The 19,322-nt window shown below is 39.1% G+C and overlaps 1 protein-coding gene across 1 annotated transcript; it reads right to left on the reverse strand.

Moving 5' to 3' along the window:
* Window positions 1-366: 366 nt before the first annotated feature.
* On the reverse strand, window positions 367-18,694 carry LOC134668049 (cytochrome c oxidase assembly protein COX15 homolog). Its single transcript, XM_063525498.1, has 10 exons — window positions 18,514-18,694; window positions 17,965-18,128; window positions 16,417-16,549; window positions 14,356-14,488; window positions 13,500-13,686; window positions 12,261-12,445; window positions 11,555-11,628; window positions 10,834-10,989; window positions 7,495-7,607; window positions 367-3,615 (listed from the first exon to the last, which is right to left on the reverse strand). Exons 2-10 carry the CDS (start codon window positions 18,121-18,123, stop codon window positions 3,475-3,477), a joined length of 1,281 nt encoding a protein of 426 aa, XP_063381568.1. The 5' UTR covers window positions 18,124-18,128; window positions 18,514-18,694; the 3' UTR covers window positions 367-3,474.
* Between the last annotated feature and the right edge of the window lie 628 nt (window positions 18,695-19,322).

The raw sequence follows: 19,322 nt of genomic DNA on the forward strand, positions 1-19,322 counted from the left end.
CTCAAGAAGGCTTGTATTGTGAGTACTCAGACAACGATATATATAATATTATATAAATATGTACTTAAATACATAGAAAACAACCATGAAGACAAATATCTGTGTCATCACACAAATTAAATACCCTTACTGGGATTCGAACCCAGGACCATCGGCTTCACAGGCAAGGTCACTGCCCACTAGGCCAGACTGGTCGTCAAAAACACACAGAACCCACCCCACATACATACATACATACAACCCTACAACCCTTACCTACACCTGACCTGACATACAATATTAAAGGGTTCTATGTCATTACCTGACATAGAACCCTTTAATATTGGGCCAGCGATTGGTCAGCTATAAATAACCAAATCCCTCCGGAGTAGCGCTAGAGTCGCTAAGAATGTAGCCGTTATTGACGGAGTGAATTGCGCTGTCAATGATTTGAGGTCTTTTATCAAATATTGTAGGTATTGTAGCGCCACCTATTTATGGTTTTTTGACACTATTTGATACATTGTTCTCCTTACCTCTACCCTCCATAGAAATGTCAAACGTCAACATTCGACAGCCAGAGTTAACGCATATGTAGACTCAGAGCGCCATCTGCATAAACTGTCAAATTCGAAGGATTAATTTGTCTTACACATTACTTCGTTTACCTTATTCAATCAATGAATATTAAACATGCGTCTCATTATAAATGGTTTGCACACGTTTGCGTACAAAATACTACAAAATACCATTGTAATTGTAAATTATGGTGACTTTCATTTATAATACCATACCATATAGTACCATTGCTAGCCACCTGTGGCGCCACTGTACAAGTTTAAGATTTAAATATTTGATTATATATATTTTGCGTCAAATTGATAGGGACATTTTTTTTATTATTTAGAGGGAGAATTGTATACTGTAAACTCGATGAACAGGCCTAAGTACCTCTATAGCAAATTCTGTTGTGAAAATACATACCGGGTGTGGCCTGTAGCACGAGACAATAATTAAAACATAGATTGTACTCCTCAAACGGTGACACTTTTGTACAGCAACTTTTAAAAATTCTGTAGTGTTTAGATTCCCTATTAAAAAAAAAATGTATTATCTTCAATGGACGCCATCGCCGCGCCATTATCATTGTGACTGACGTTGCTTGTCATTGGCATGCCTTAAACATAACAAAATTTGCAATACATTACGTCTTAGAATAAACTTTAAAGTGTATTAAAAATCTAACCATAAGTTATTTTTAAAAGTCGCTGAACAAATGTTGGTCAGTATGAGGAGTACAGCTTACGGTTTAATTTTTTGCTCATATTACAGGCCACACCCGGTATATAATAAATCTGTTTTTATTTCTCAAATAAAAAATCTGTCATAAATACTGTTTCTTTATGGATCGTGCATGAACTGTAGGGGGCAGCTCAGGTGGCTTGTTTACTGCAAACTGTAAATGCCAAGTTCAAGTTTCCGATTTAGGCCACAAGATGGCAGACCCTATCCAACATGCACGGTCCAAAGTTAACATTGTATGGCAAAATATTAATCTTGGAATAAATTATCTTTGTTGAACGAATTAACACTAATTTCAAAGTATAAACTGGCAATTTTGTATATAAAGAGTTTTCAGTGTGTAAGCAATATTAGCATTTTAAATTTTCAAATAAAACCACTTGTGAATAATATTTCGTCTTTTATTCTTAGATAACGACCTTATGGCATATGTAATAAAGGTGATGATGTGAAGTGCAAAATAAATGCGTCTTAAATACTGATAATCAATTATGACATTTATTACCCTTAAGAACTTAAATTATACTACCTATAGTATTCTATTTCATGTATGATATTCTTGCCATACGCATCAGTTCAAATGAATGACAGTCGTTTTGATGAATGTATGGGCGCAAAAATATACTATAAATATATCATATCGACTAGGAACGTAAGGTCTACCATTAAGGCGAGGGCGGAGGCCGATACATCATATTATCGACGATTTTTTTTGTAGTAACAAATAACAATAGGTCAAGACTAAACTTACGAAATTGCTACAAAATGAATCGATGATTCTACCACGGCCAAGTAAAGATACAAAAAATTTTTTTCATATATCGTAATAAGTGTGATATCAGTCCAATGAAACAAATATTACATATGTAGTGCAGACTCCTTTACAGATATAGTGCATGATTATTTTCCTTCGTATTTTCCCGGAAACGTTCGTATTTGTCATGCTACTTCAGTCAATCTCAGTACTTTTTGTACCGAGACTGACTGAAATATCAAGACACGTTCGTACGGTTCCGCGAAAATACGAAGGAAAATTATTATGCACTACATCCGTACCATCGTATTTTCGCGGAAACGTAGCAACGTGTCATGCTATTTCAGTCAGTCACAGTACAAAAGCTACTGACGCTGACTGAAGTAGCACGACAAATACGAACGTTTTATAGAAAAACCGGGCAAGTGCGAGTCGGACTCGCGCACGAAGCGTTCCGTACCATAATGCAAAAAAAAAAAACAAAAAAAAAGCAAAAAGAAAACGGTCACCTATCCAAGTACTGACCCCTCCCGACGTTGCTTAACTTTGGTCAAAAATCACGTTTGTTGTATGGGAGCCCCATTTAAATCTTTATTTTATTCTGTTTTTAGTATTTGTTGTTATAGTCTAGCTATCACGGCTCGTGAGATACAGCCTGGTGACTGACGGACGGACGGACGGACAGCGAAGTCTTAGTAATAGGGTCCCGTTTTACCCTTTGGGTACGGAACCCTAAAAATACGATGGTAAAGGATTATCTGTACTTGCTTGGTGTAATTTTTAGAACGTTTGCAAACGCAACGTATTGAAATATCTTTCACTAAACTAAGCAAAATTAAAAGGTGAAACATCATATTCCTCATGTGTAATGTTACATTTTCTGTATTTGGATTTATTTATGGTAAGGTACGAGTATACCTAAGACTATCACCGAGGTAAGACTATCAGACTATCACTTGTATGGAATCCTCATACTGTTAGTCTTACCCCACCTTACATTAACTTATTCTCGCCCTCTTATGTCGTCAAAATGTGCATTTCACATTTTGACTAATGCGCATGCTAATGCTTGGTACAGTCAGCAGCAAAAGTTGCTAAGCGGGTGAGGTGTTCAAAATGATCTTGACGCCACTTTATTGTTAACCTCCTAAGGCCCAAGGTACTACTACCTATAGGACTTATTCAGTTTGATGAAATTTAAACCGTATTCAATTGGGACAGGGTTGCATTCCTTTTGTTTCGGTAGATATTAAATCAAACAAAAATCAACCCTATTACCTGTACTATAGGTTCAAATTTCATTGGCAAATTTTTGGTTTTGCATATGTATGGCTGGGCCTTAGGAGGTTAAGAGAATAAGAGCATATCAATGTAATTTTGAACACCTCGACCGCTTAGCAACTTTTGGTGCTGACTGTACAAAAGTTTTAAGGCTGTGTTCATTTAGGTATATATTTGAGGAGCTTGACTTCGTGTGTGAGCCAGATAGCTAGCGTGAGTAGTAGTAGTGAGCCGGACTGGTGGCTCGCGGCTAGCGGAGTTGGGACGTAGTGGAGTAGCGTGGCGATGCCCAGCCCCACCTGTGGGAACATATTAATAGTTAATTAAAAAATACCTTAACCCTTTACCAGGCTGACATTTCAGAAATGACAATCGAATGTCAGTCTTACTCATCGAAAATAGAACGCATGTTTGAAGTGCCGCATGTGGGAAATACATATATATCCCTTAGCCTGGTAAAGAGTTAATTCATTGCTGTTATGTTACAGGGGCATTCCAGAAAAGGTTCGGGTACGTGACGCTATTTTGTTCGCCTAGTAGTACTTTTATCTACCAAAATAACTACAAAACATTAAACGCAGTGTAATGCTAACATGTATTGTGAATGTTCCTCCAGATAGGTAAGTTTGTAAATGCTATTGTTGTATTGCTAATGAACATTTGACATTTCGGTACCGCAACCATGTTTACAGTACATTGCTGCTGAGAAATTTAAAAAAAATTAATTATGGGGTCGCACATTGGTTCAAGAGCGGAATAAAGTCCAAATTTTACAGGTCAGATTTAGTCATTCGTATGTCTTAAATCTAAAAGTAGAATACTTGTGTAGGTCTATCGTGAAAGGATTTTAATTTTGGTGTATTATTTATCAGTAAATTAATAGACCAAAGTACACGATGCTGTACACATGCCAATGTTCCCTTAAAAAACTTGTTTATTGCAGGTCATATATTTCTGAAATCAGCGCTAAAGTATACAAAATATTTATTTTAGTTACAGGAGCATATACTAAGCTATTTATATGTTATATAATGTTAGTGACTTTGTGGCTTAATTTGAGTATGACTTGAGCGAAAACGACATAGTCATTATTTTGCCAATTTTCATTATCCAAAAGAGTATTACTTTCTTCCGCCAGCGTCCGCTCCATCGAAAAATAGCACAAATGATAGCTTAAGTATCTGAGATAATTACTAAATTGATTCCAACTGCCGGGACCTGCAAACATTTGAATAATGACCATATAACTAATGAGCGTACTTAATGTAAGGAAACACCTTAATGAGGTTAAAACCTTAATGGGGGTGATTAATAAATAAATATCTTGATTTTGGGTATAAAATGCATAGATTATTTTCTTCTTCTTCAGTTACAATTATCGATTCGAGAAAATAACACTGTTTTTTTGCGTTATTGTACCTACTTAGTAGTTATGGGAAGTTTCAGCATTTCAAATGCCGAGTTAGTTGAAATTGCTATTTCAAGTGACCAAGATGTGCATAAGTGTATTGAAAGCTCATGGAATGTATTCTACACATAGCCTACAACAAGTCATTTTGTAAATGGAGTACAAATGCAGTCACACGGCCACAAAAAGAAGCAGAAAAGAATAGAATTCAAAAAGAGTTGTACGAAAGATTGGGTTTGAAAGTTGACTTCGTCAAGCAAGGTAATCATCTAATGATGGTAATACCTTCAGGAGATTTTTCAGTAACCCAAGTTTAGTTGCGGAGATTCATCATCCTCCTGGCGTCAATCCCGGCTGTGCCCCCGCGCGGGGCGCGAGGACCCGGGGTCCGCCTTCCGACTCCTTCGTGACCACTTTGCCCGATCTTCGGCATCCCTGGTAGTGAGTCCGTTGGCACGCATGTCCTCCTTGACGACATCAAGCCATCGCTTCTTGGGCCGGCCTCTTCTTCCCGTACCGGGAGGAGGCGGCATGGCCAGGCATTTGTTACCCACGTAACTTGCCGGTCTGCGCGAGACGTGGCCATACCAACGAAGGCGACACTCTTGCAGTTTGTCTGCGATGTCACGGACGCCAAGACTACCCCGAATGTGGGCGTTTCGGACGCGATCCTTGCGTGAAACTCCGCACATCTACCGTAGCATCTTCATTTCCGTGACACGCAGTTCCTGCTTGTGCCGCTCTAGTAAAGGCCAAGTCTCGCTGCCGTACAGAAGGGCAGGTCTAATGATGGTCTTATAGACCTGTCCCTTCAACTTAATCGGCATTTTGGGGTCACAAATAACCCCAGTCATCTCCCGCCATTTGACCCAAGCAGCGGAAATTCGGGCTTTGACGTCGCTGTCGATGTCCCCGGTAGTGCTAAGTACAGATCCTAGGTACTTAACTTGATCCGTGCGCTCGACCATGTCCACGCCTATGCGGACGGGTAGAGGATCTGTACTATTGCAGGCCATGTACTCTGTCTTCGCCACATTTAGTTTAAGACCGCCGTTCTCCAGCGACCCCCTCCATCTGTTCACACGCTGGACAAGTCGGCCCTTATCAGAGTCTGTCAGCGCGATATCATCAGCATACATGAATAGCCACGGTGGCTGCTCATGGTAGTCTCGGATGCTGGCTGACAGGGCGTCTAATATCACGCTAAACAGAAACGGGCTGAGCACAGAGCCCTGATGTACTCCAACAGTGACAGAGAAGGGGTTGGTGTCACCAACAGCGGTCCTGACTATTGAATCAGAATCGTGGTACATGTCCCGGATAGTGTCAATATAGGCCTCAGGTACAGCCTTGGACCGCAGCGCCCACCAGATCATCTCACGAGGGACACAGTCAAAGGCCTTTTCCATGTCCAGAAACAGGAAATGTAGAGGCGTGTTCTTTGCTCTGTATCCCTCCATGAGGGTCCTCAGGGCAAATACAGGGTCCATCGTTCCGCACCCTGGCCGAAACCCATATTGACACCCCGAGACTGTACACTCCTGTCGGAGCCGAGCATCGATTATGCGCTCAAAGAGCTTCATGGTGTGAGACATAACCTTTATACCGCGATACTTGCTACACTCCCGCACCGAGCCCTTACCTTTGAATACTGGAGTAATGATACTCAGCCTCCACTGGTTGGGTATCTTCCCGGTGAGGAGTATGCGGTTATAAATATCAGTGAGTATGCTCACACCCAGATTACAGGGGTAGAAAGAACTGATTCACCGGTTTTCAGTAATATTACAGGCAATTAACTCTGGTGCCACAATAGATGCTGAAAAGTTTGGAGATTACTGCAATAAAACAGCTGAAATATTCGTTGGCTTGTACGAATGGTACTATATGCCAAATACAGTACACAAAATACTGACCCATGGAAGTAAAATAATATCCGCTGCTGCTCTACCGATTGGAATGTTAACCGAAGAAGCCCAGGAAGCGCGGAATAAGGATTATCGTCGGTACAGATTGTACCATTCGAGGAAATGCTCAAGGGAATCTGCGAACGAAGATATCATAAACTTGCTTTTGACATCTTCTGACCTTTTTATTTACAGCTTAAGAGCAAATAATAATTATAAGAAAACAGGACGAGAGCACGACGAAATACAACAATTTATTGTAGAAAATTATTAATTTAAAGCCTTTTTTATTTATTTATACTAGTAATTATTTTTATTATATACTCAATTTATTGCAATTTAATTCTGTAAGCCATTTTTGAATTATTATACGAGTATGTTAATGTTAATGTTTTCATAATTTTGTATTTTTAGTATATTTTTGATGATTTTAATATAAATTTCTAATAAACAAAACAAAAATTTATTTATATTATTTATTTTACCTATTTCTATCGATAAAACCACATTACACACGTTTTATAATCCCACCTATTCTTAAAAACAATTAATTCCGCGCGCCCATACAACCCGAACCACTGTGGGTCGTAAAGAACTGCAACTTAAAAAAACCTTTTACTTCACGATTACACTAATGAATACTATGTCCGATTTAATTTATCGCCCGTATTAGACTTACACACTGTAGACATTTTAGTGGAACGACGCATATCAAGAGATTGTGACATAATTGGGGCATTATCTATGAAAAGGGACCTTATTGTCGATAGCGCTTACGTCGCGCGGCATTGTATTTATATCGGAGCTTCGTTAATAATGGCGTCGACAATAAGGTCCCTTTTCATAGATAACGTCACAATGACCTGCATCCACGCCATGGCGCCGACGGCGCACGCGACCCGCCGCGCGGCCGGCGACAGCGGCGCGCCGCGACTCTTCAGGAACAGCGCCGTCGCCAGCGCCAGCGTCGTCGTGCCTGCACGACAAACATAGCTTTAATAGTATTTTATACAATCGTGATATAATATAGAGCTTTTCAGTCGAGTACCGTGTTTAGGCAACGAAGCTTGCCGAGTTGCCTAACTCAGGTACATACGAGATTGAAAAGCTTGATTATATCACTATTGTATACAATACTTTTTCTACGAGTCAACAAACATAATACTTTAAACTAGTAGAATCATACAAACAAACCAAACCAAAAGTATGCAGCTAAGATGGTACGCGAGCAGCCGCGATACCTTATTCATACTACGCGCCCCGGCCGCCGCGCCCGGCGCCATGGTCAACGACACCTTCTCGTAGCTCATGACGCCCTGGTACTTGCTCCGTGCTAAATTCAATTTTTAGACAGTTGTTTTCTCAATTTTGGCCACCGTAGCCTATGGAGACTAACAAGCAACACTAAGTGGTTTTCGTAGTCTATGGATGTTGCTATATTAAGGGTGTCACATGCGCGTTTCTGACTTATGAACCAATTGTTTCTACTATACAACCTAAAATAAATAATTAATTTGAGCTATGGTTTTGTTTCGTCCTCTTGATCGCGACGAGCTGTGATTGGTCAGTTTCATTATAGTTGACTAAATTGTATCGATATAAATATTATAGTTGAGTTGGGAGCCCATACATTAAAAATACCCAATTGAAGTTTGGTATAAGAAATCTTAATTCAAGAATTATAGTCGACGAGTAGAATAGTTATTTGTACAACAAGAGATCAAAGTTTGATATTTCTTCGAGTGCTTATTTTGAATCCCGTGCAAGCGAAAGATTCTATAATAGATTCACGAGCGTAGCGAGTGAATCTAATTTAGAATCTTGAGCGTAGTAAGGGATTCAAAAGCGCACGAGATGTAAATAACTTTGATCTCGTGTAGTACACAAAATTTTTCACCCTAAGCAGTGAGAACATACCTAGAGGGACAGAGATAATAGAACCCAAGTATATCGAACTTGTATTAGACCCCGCATGTTGAAATAACATTTGACTATAAAGGTCACTTGAATGACATTTTGTCTCACTCAGTGAGCAAAATGCGATTTTGCTCACTCATTTTGTCTCACTTAGTGAGCAAAATGCGATTTTGCTCACTGAGTGAGACAAAATGACTCAGTGAGCAAAATCGCATTTTGCTCACTGTTTTTAAGAAGCAAAGTACCCTTGTTCGAGCTGCTGAGGTGAAAAAAACATTATTTGGGTCAGCTATATACCCAAATAGTACATTATTGTCGAGGCTCGGAAGTAGCTACTTGCAGGCTGAGGATTCGTTTTAAACGGACGACCTTGGGAGTCCGTTTAATTGAATCCGAAGCCAGCAAGTAGACTTCCAGCCGAGTCATATATAGTGCTTTTCTCAAAAATGGTGCAAGAAATATAAATATCATAGAAATATTTTACAAAAGCAACATTCTTACGTATATATTTTCACAGAACAAAGCCCTTGCCGCCTTTTTATTTTTTTTAATAAAAAAATAGAAGTGTATTTTTCTGCCGAAAATACGCCAACCTATTTGAGACAGCTAAATAGTCGCGGTACTAATCATCTGTTTGGCTGTTTAATGGGCCTGTGCCTTCATTTGATATGGCCATTTCAACTTTTAATAAGTTTGGAACTCGACAAATAATGGAATTTGTATGCAACATTGCAGTCCTAAAATCGAGACTGCAATGTTTTTAACTTTTTAATTTTTGACTGACCATAAACTCCGCGCTTCGCGACCTATTTTTTACACGGCAAAATCGACTTTGACGTCCATTTTTGAGAAAAATCCTATAATGCTTTGCGAGTGGTGTACAACAACGCCTTCAGAGTGCTAGTTGGGCTGCCTAGGTTCTGCAGCGGCCATGTTTGCGGAGGCCCGAACCGTCGGCTTTGCGGCAATTATACGCAAGAAAGCGGCCTCATTACTGCATAGAACCAGGAATGGCACAAACAGCATTCTAAGGATGATTGTTGATCACGTTTGTTGTCCGATTATGATATGTTTAATGAAATTAATTAAGTCTAATATAACTTTTAAGTATTAATATAGTTTTTAAGCCGTATTTTATAATATGTATTACTAACACAATGGGATCACTGTTATCTTTAAAAATAAATAATTGAATTATTAATTTGTATAACGCGACTTAGTGCCAGTTGCACCAACCACATTTGACAGACTGATCATCGTCAGCCGGCGCGCCCCGCGCCTTTACTATGAAACTTTCCATACATAAAAATTTAGCGAACTCTTTAACATTCGTAACAGTTTGGTGCAACCGACCCTTAATCGCGTATTTAAATCCCAAGAATTGCCTCCGACGTTTCGAGGACGGCGTTGACCCCGTGGTCTCGGAGAAGACTGGCTAAAGTTGACATCAGCATCTAGCCGCGCGAGTTTTTGGAACTACCCGCACTTGGTTTGTATAGCGTTAAAAACTAGAGATGCCACGAATAGTGGTTTTGGCCGAATACTGAATAGTTGAAAGGCCAATATGGCGTCTAGTATCCGGTTGTCACCCATTTTGTTAGTCATATTTAAATATCCTAAGATAGTTATAGTTACCTAACACACGATGGTCGAATTTCACAGACGTAGAATTTTCGGTAAAGTTCTCGCAGTACGGGCGAAGGGTAAAATATCGTCCGGTATCCAAAATTCCCACCCATTTCGTTATAGCCGATGGTTACCCAACATACGATGGTTGAATTGCAGAGTGGTATGAGTGGTAGGATTTTCGGTTTCTTGCAGTAGGAGCTAAGGGCAAAATGTCGTCCGGTATCCTGTGGTCATCTTGTTATAGTCATAGTAACGCAAAATTAAAACTTAAGTTAAAACTAGAAACAGAATAAAAATACAAACTATAAAATGTACTTACCTACAAAAAGTTAAATATCTAAGGTATAGTTATAGTTACTCAACACACGATGATCGAACTGCACTGTGGTAGGATTTTCGGTAAGTATAGGTCCTTGCAGTAGTGGCGAAGGCTAGAATGTCGTCCGGTATCTAGTTGTCATCCATTTTGTTATAAGTAGTCATAGTTAAAGGTGTAGTTATAGTTACCCAACACGCGATGATCGAACTGCACTGTGGTAGGATTTTCGGTAAGTATAGGTCCTTGCAGTGGTGGCGAAGGCTAGAATGTCGTCCGGTATCTAGTTGTCATCCATTTTGTTATGAGTAGTCATAGTTAAAGGTGTAGTTATAGTTACCCAACACGCGATGATCGAACTGCACTGTGGTAGGATTTTCGGTAAAGTTTCTCGCAGTAGGAGCGAACGCCAGAATGTCGTCCGGTATCCAGTTGTCTCCCATTTTGGGGAACGAGTTGTAGACCAGGCCCGCGTCTAAACCCGCTACGAAAGCACCTGTAATAAAAAAAACATAATGTATTATGGATAAGTACTTTAAAAACGGGTAATTTTGTTTATGGGTGGGGTTTTAGAGCTCGAAATGAAACGAATAATCACCAAAGACCTTTTCTAACTTATATCCATACTTGAAAATTGGCATTTATATTTGGTAAGTAAGTAAATATTTTATTATACGAAAAGAAAGGAATAATGGTACAACAGATAAAATATAAATGTGTATGTGTATTGGTAAACGTGTCCTTGTAGTATATTTTCATACAGTCAGTGTTTAAACAATATTACTTTAGGCAAAGATTCATTGTTTTGATATTATTAAATGTATAAACATGATTTATTCGTGACGGTTTAGACTTAGACCAAGAAAAGTCTACAGCGATTTTCATAATTTCATAGAAGTTTGACGTTTAAAATAACACTTGCAATGTGTGGGCTATCAAAATCGATTCAGACTTTTCTTGGTCCTTTATATAGATGGCGCTTTAGCTAAACATAATGTAACTGTCTTCTCTTTCTTTCTTTAAAAACTATTATGTTTGTTTTAGCTACTTTCTTTAATTACCTGATAAAGCAGTGAAAAAAGCCATCGCCTTTACGGAGTGCGCCAAAGCCGTCACACTTTTCAACTCCTTAATCCTGCAATAAAAATAGTTATTTGTTTTACAAGGCGGCAAAGTTGTTGTTTAACCGTTCGTGCTAATATTGATGCGAGGGTTTCAAAGCACGAGGGTTAAACAAAATTTGCCCCCGAGTGAAACACAAATCCCCACTTAACATATGTGCCAGAGAAGCATCTGCCAGGGAGAACTGGCGTAGAATCGTTCGTCGTTCAACGTGACCACGACTGCTCTGTCAAGAGTAATTCGACGGAGAAGAAGAAGAAACACAAATTTTTTCACCACACCAACCCGAAGCAAATATTAAATGTAAAATATCAAACGAAATCAAATCCAAATGAATGTTATTAAATATTTATCATCCAAAATCATCATTTAAAAGTCAATTCTACCAGCATTATAAGAAAACAACTCAAAATTTGCATTTGATTACTTTGCCTCACATGTGAATAAAATGTAACTGCTATCAGTTTTTGAAGTGCAAAGTAAGCCTTTCCGAGCTGGTGTGGTGAAAAAAATCATATTTATTCAGGCGTAGGCAGGAAATAGGAATACCTAGATTGATTTAGGTATTTTCAGGTAAGCTTCGCTAGAACATGAAAGAAATTTCGCATTTGATGAAAGCGGTACTGCTATCATAAGTATACCTACTTCTGTAAAGTGCCCGGCGGGAAGGGGCGGAGCACCCTTAAAGCCCCTCCAAGAAGGCCTGCGTATAGAATAAAGGCCAGACCCAAATGTGCAGCCAGACGGTACTGTGACACACGGGGTACGTCTGACGGACCTTGGAAACGGTCTTCGAGACCGGAGCGGACCATATACCAGCCCATCAGACCCTGGAAACAACAATTCAAGTTAATTATCTGCGTGTACTCGTATGTACGTAAGTACAATTAACGGAGCGCGCCTTAATAGATGCAAAAAACCGGCCAAGTGCGAGTCGGACTCGATTATCCGGTACATTATCTATAAAAACGGTCACCCATCCAAGTACTAACCTCACCCGAGTTGCTTAATTTCGGTCAAAAATCACGTTTGTTTTATGGGAGCCCCACTTAAATCTTTATTTTATTCTGTTTTTAGTATTTGTTGTTATAGCGGCACAACAGAAATACATCATCTGTCAAAATTTCAACTGTCTAGCTATCACGGTTCGTGACATACAGCCTGGTGACAGATGGACGGACGGACAGCGGAGTCTTAGTAATAGGGTCCCATTTTACCCTTTGGGTACGGAACCCTAAAAAATGAAATTATACTGTTCGTCAGCATCACCCACATGTTTGCAAATTAGGAAATTTTGAGGAAACCTAACTATTCCCCTACTTTCTCCCTTGGTCAGGTCAGATGCGACTGTCATCTTATAACGGTGGCGACTTTGTCAAAATAAGCAATTAACTCGTCAAAACTAACGTCACCTCATGGCATAGGTGTTGGGTTTTCTATAGAAACAAAAGTCTCCAGTATTTTTCTCACCTGAGCAGCGCCTAGGACACAGTACACCCCCACCCTGACCTTCATCCCCTTGTCGAGTTACCCCCTCATCCAGAAGAAGGCGGCGGGCAGGAACACGGCCGCCCCTATACAGCGACACTATAGTTACTGTTCTTACCTGAGCAGCGACTAGAGCACAGTACATCCCCACCCTGACCGTCATCCCCTTGTCGAGATACCCCCTCATCCAGAAGAAGAAGGCTGCCGGTAAAAGCACGGCCGCCCCTATACAGCGACACTATAGTTACTGTTCTTACCTGAGCAGCGACTAGAGCAGAGTACACCCCCACCCTGACCTTCATCCCCTTGTCGAGATACCCCCTCATCCAGAAGAAGAAGGCTGCCGGTAAAAGCACGGCCGCCCCTATACAGCGACACTATAGTTACTGTTCTTACCTGAGCAGCGACTAGAGCACAGTACACCCCCACCCTGACCTTCATCCCCTTGTCGAGATACCCCCTCGTCCAGAAGAAGGCGGCGGGCAGGAACACGGCCGCCCCTATACAGCGCCCCCACGAGCGGTGCGCGAACTCCATCCACCAGATCCATTTGAATTCTGAGAGGGTTATGTGTTGGTTTTTACTGAAACAAAGATATTATGTTATCAACTGATCATCATAGAAAAATAATCAGAAACAATTGGTACTAATTAGAGACGACTTTACTAGCGAATAAGCGGAATAAGAGTGTAAAAAATAACCGCTTCAAGCAAGATTGCGACCTTTTGGGACACCGTTTCTCTCTGACTAATCGTACCTAAGTGAGATATCGACGTTTACTCGATCCATATGGTGTGTCTTTCTGATGATTTTTTCCTATTTTACTTTAATAATAAAGCATACCTTTACCTATTGTATTGAAAAACCAAGATCGAAATTTTATAACAAAACTTCCGTGAGAGTGTCACCGACATATTAAATATATTGAAAACGGGTCACTCACGTACCTATTTTAAGTCGAAAAGCGCTCGACATGTCATGTTTCACTGCGCCGGTCCGCGGCCTGAGGACATTCCTCGGTACGGAGTGAAACATGTCGAGCGTTTTTCTACTTAAAATACGTGCGTGACCCGTTTTCAAAATCGAAATTTCGTAATCTATAATATCTATCGCTCTTACTAATTCGAGTAGTGATAGAGAGGCAGATAAAGAAATTTCGATTCTCATTTTTCACGGTAGGGCCTCTGGTAGCATTGAGGCCGCTAGATCTGGTAGACCTACCAACTTGACTAAGCAGTAAGCAGTTACTTACTATTTATATTCTGGGAACTGTTGATACTTGTTGAACTCGGCCTCCCACTCGGCCTCGGTGGTGGGAAGTTTTTCCCCCAGCAGTTTCCACGTCACCATAGACAAACCGGACTCTGTCAGGCGCGTCACACCACCTGTACACAAACCTTACATTAAGTAAAACCAAAAATATTACTTTGCTAATCCGCGAAAAGATAACGTGCTAGTCAATCAGTGCTAACCCGTTATACATACTTGTGTATATTTTACATGCAATTAATGTTCCCACCCTCCCACCGCAAGAATAAATCTTCTTCTTCCTCGCGTTATCCCAGCATTTTGCCACGGCTCATGGGAGCCGGGGGTCCGCTTGACAACTAATCCCATGATTTGACGTAGGCACTAGTTTTTACGAAAGCGACTAGTTTTTAGAATAAATACACAAATAAATATAACAAACCACCACCAAAAGAACAATACACGACACGTACTAAGGTACTATCATGGTCATGGTCATAAGGTCCGCCTAATATAAGGTAAGCCTTATATTAGGCGGACAGAAAAATCCTTTAAGGTGCAGGGGGGCAATTTCGACTGCGGGTTAATTTCAACTAAACGAAATATCTTCCATTTTACATTATTAACTAGAGTCACACACAACACATCGCTATTTGGATATATATGGCACACTAGAAATTGCCCCCCTGCACCTCTCTTATAGTATTTATAGTAGTATACGAGCTTATTCCACCGTCCCCATTCTAACTACCATCGGACTTTTAGACGCACGGCCGGTTTCCATCCTTACTTGGTAGATATTCCACCAATTCGCACGAAGCGCTTTGCTTCTACTTTCCTTATGCACACTGCCAAGGAATGGAATTCCTTGCCGGCGTCTATATTTCCGTTTTCTTATAACCCGGCAACCTTCAAATCAAGAGTGAACAGGCACCTTCTGGGCGAGCTCGCTCCATCGTAGGCCACGTCTACGCCTCGGCTAGTCTGTGGCCATGAGTAAGCCCATTCATAATAAAAAAAAAAAGTTAGAATCATCTTTTAAGGCTCTATTTGTGTAAACCGCAGGGTCGTTAGGATTGAGATTGAGAGATTGAGATATTTATTGATAAAATTATAAATAATTTTACACATCACACTGTAGAATAATATATACATAGTTATCACTTATTTAAGTTATGAGTTATGTTATGATTATGAGTTATGAGCCTAAAAGGTGGTTCAAAAAGTTCCACGTTACCAGCAAGTATATTGAAAATTTTATTTACTATAGATTTGATTTTAAATCTTTCTAAATTGCATTTTAATACTGCTTTTTTTTATCTACCCCAGGTACCTACTACTGGTATTAGGTAGAAAAACTACCATATTACGGTATCTTACGAAATGCGAACATAAGTATCATAGTTTGTTTATAATTTACCCTCCACTTATTATATCTATTATTGTCTTTAGAATATAACCCCAACCCCAGGTTGAATAATTAAAACAAGATTTTTTTTTACGTTTTTATTATTAAATATCTACATAGTTGTAGTCTTAAATACATCACAGATTATTTTCAAACTTTAAATGATAAACATATTCTTGTAATTCTAGCCAGTTCATCTCTAACATTTAGGTACCTCTGACATTGACTTAAAATCTTATTAAAAAAGAAAATTCTAATAAATCCAGAAAAGAGACTTGTCATTGGTAATAGTAGGAATGTGAGACACTTTTACTCAAAGCTACCTTTATAATTATACATAACTCAATAATAATGTCCAAACAAAGGTTTTAAATCAAATCCTATTCCATAGACCAGCCAGACATAAATTGAAAGACACCCTTTAGAATTTGTAAGTGAAATCGTTAATCTCAGCTATCGGTTTGCAGTACCATCACCCACACTGACAGTTCTTAAACCTTATTACTAAAGGCATAAGGTCCACAGATGGACAGTTAAGAGCGTTGCTGTTTGCATTACGACCATTCTGTACCTACTTGCTACCATTAGTCCTACTGAGTGCCACATTAACAACATAATAAACACAGTATAGCAATATAATATAACCGGCGACCATACCTAGCACAACGGCAGTGAACACCATTCCAGAACAGCCGAGCAGCCAGTAGCCGACTGCCTTGCTTGGTTTGGGCTTCGGTGGCGTGGAGCAGAGGCGAGCTACTATGTTGTTTGATTTTAGGAGCTCGCTTATCTGAAATATAAAGGAAATTGCTAGAGTTTGTGAAATTGTCATGTGTCGAAGTCATAAATGAGCCATTTGATCTGAGTTTAGGTTAGTGCCCACATTAATGCCTAGAATACTTATTTATTATTTTAAAGAAAATTGATTCAAAATTTAAAGCTCAAAATGAAGAAGCTGGTCACAGGGAAGAAGATAATAAAAAAATATTTTTAACAATTTAGGGGACTCATGGTGGATTGCACAAGACACGTGTCCATGTTATTCAATTATCTTAAGTAAGAGGAAGAGCTTTAGAGTAATTAGTACAAGCAGCAACACTCCTAACTGTACATCGGTGGACCTTATTACAAAGGCATAAAGTCCACCGATGTACAGTTAACAGTGTTGGCGATGGTACAATGTGTATGAAATGAACAATAAACATGTTAGTTTTCCTGTTAAGTTTTAAGTATGAGTTTAACAAGCTTGAGGTCTCAGATAAATCTTTATCAGTATAGAGTCACACATTATTATTTTTTACAGTTTTATTAATAAAAATAAGCATAGTTTCTATAAACTTCTTTTGAAACTCAACTTATAGACTCCTTAATGTTAGAAAATGATTGTCAATATTTGCTGTTAGTCTATAGCAGCTACTTTGTTTATGTAGAAGTTGTAAAATAAAAAGCGGCCAAGTGCGAGTCGGACTCGCCCATGAAGGGTTCCGTAACAGCAAGTAACATAATAAAATTGGGGTTTACGGTTTATGACGTATTAAAAAAAAACTACTTACCAAATCTTGTTCAAACCAATTTTCGGTGGAAGTTTGCATGGTAATGTACATCATATATTTTTTTTAGGTTTATCATTCTCTTATTTTAGAAGTTACAGGGGGGGGGACACACATTTTACCACTTTGGAAGTGTGTCTCGCGCAAACTATTCAGTTTAGAAGAAAATGATTTTAGAAACCTCAATATCATTTTTGAAGACCTATCCATAGATACCCCACACGTATGGGTTTGATGAAAAAAAAATTTAGGGTTTCAGTTCTATGTATCGGGAACCCTAAAAATTTATTGTTTTTTTTTCTATTTTTGTACGAAAATCTTAATGCGGTTCACAGAATACATCTACTCACCAAGTTTCAACAGTATAGTACTTATACTTTCGGAAAAAAGTGGCTGTGACATACGGACGGACAGACAGACAGACAGACAGACAGACATGACGAATCTATAAGGGTTCCGTTTTTTTGCCATTTGGCTACGGAACCCTAAAAATTGTATCCCCTATAGCACTGCACCATTTCAATTGCTGCATTTCAAGATAAAAATGTATGTCCTTTGCTAGGTCCTAAACTGTATGGGTGCATTTGTTTGTTTGTGTGTTAAGAGTAAATACACAAACATTTACACATAGATATAATATTAGTTGGATACATACCCTAAATACTCTATTTTTGCTGCATCCCAAGGTAGAACTTGTGCGAGCAGGAGCCAGCTGCCGGGCAGCTAGCTGTGTGAATCCATTCCGTCCCCCGGCCACCACGAGCGACGGCGCCCGCAGGCCCGAGCACCGGCACAGGTGCGCCACACTCCACATGGTCACTGATAACATTTTAGAAAACATTGAGTTTTAGAATTAAGGTATATTTGTAGAATAAGGGGGAGGCCTTGCCCAGCAGTGGGACACAAATTAGGCTATTGAAAAAAAATGTTTGTAGGTAAAATTCCTTAAGTTTCTTAGTTAATTGACTAGCACTTAGCTTAATCCAATATATGTTTTTTAGGTATTATATTAAATTAATTAATATTAAATATTAATTAATTAATAAATATTTCTAAGTGCATGAAACAATTTATGTATAAGGAAAATGTTTGAATAAATACATCATACACACAGTCATGTATGTGTAGCTAGCTTGTAGCGGTTGCAATTTTTAGGTAAAGTATAAAATTTTAGTAGCATGTATAGGAAAATATATTTACTTACGCAAGCGGTATTATCTCCTATTATGAAATATGACTCCTGGCACTTTAAGTGAACTAGATCAGCGGTTTGTTCACTACTGATCTGTCAACTTTACTTGCTTTTTTGGACTCAAAAGATGAGAACGATAATATTTATCAATAAAAATGAATTTCGTTTCGTTCGAGTGTTTTCTTACAAACTCTGAAATGAAATCCTGAAATCGCAAATGTGACATTGACAACTGTCACTTGTCACTTACGTCAAATGGAAGCAAGAGCCCAACGTTTTCTGTTCTCTTTCACGGCGCAGCAACTAGTATCATTTCTCTCTCCTCGCTCTTTTAAAATGCCGTTTGTCAAAAAAGGACAACCATACTGTTCACAAGGTGGACTTCAAATCAAGTGTTGCCTTTCTTGATGCGCCCAGGCTGTGTATGTGTGCGTAAAAGCGTATATGTGTGCTCTTTTAGGGATGTGAAAAGTCGATTTTAATCATGTTATATATCGATAAACGCTACACAGCGGAACGAAATAGCGATTAATTGAAGCTTCAATATCTTCGTTAAACATAAAAATAATTGAAATGCTAATGGATAATGAATATATTATAATATAATAATATAATTCAATTATTGCGGAACACCTATTTTAGGAGGTATTTATGTATTTTAATTAAATATCTGAACTTTCCCTTGGTTCCCTGCTGGGGCGTGACTATAAAATTGTGATCTGATAACCACAATAAAGAATAAAAGCGTTTTTGGTCATTTTAGGTATCGTTAAGCCTTTAGCCCCCTCCAGACTATGCGCGTGAATCGCGAACGAAGCCGC

This window comes from Cydia fagiglandana, chromosome 10, assembly GCF_963556715.1.
Source record: "Cydia fagiglandana chromosome 10, ilCydFagi1.1, whole genome shotgun sequence".
Taxonomy (NCBI): domain Eukaryota; kingdom Metazoa; phylum Arthropoda; class Insecta; order Lepidoptera; family Tortricidae; genus Cydia; species Cydia fagiglandana.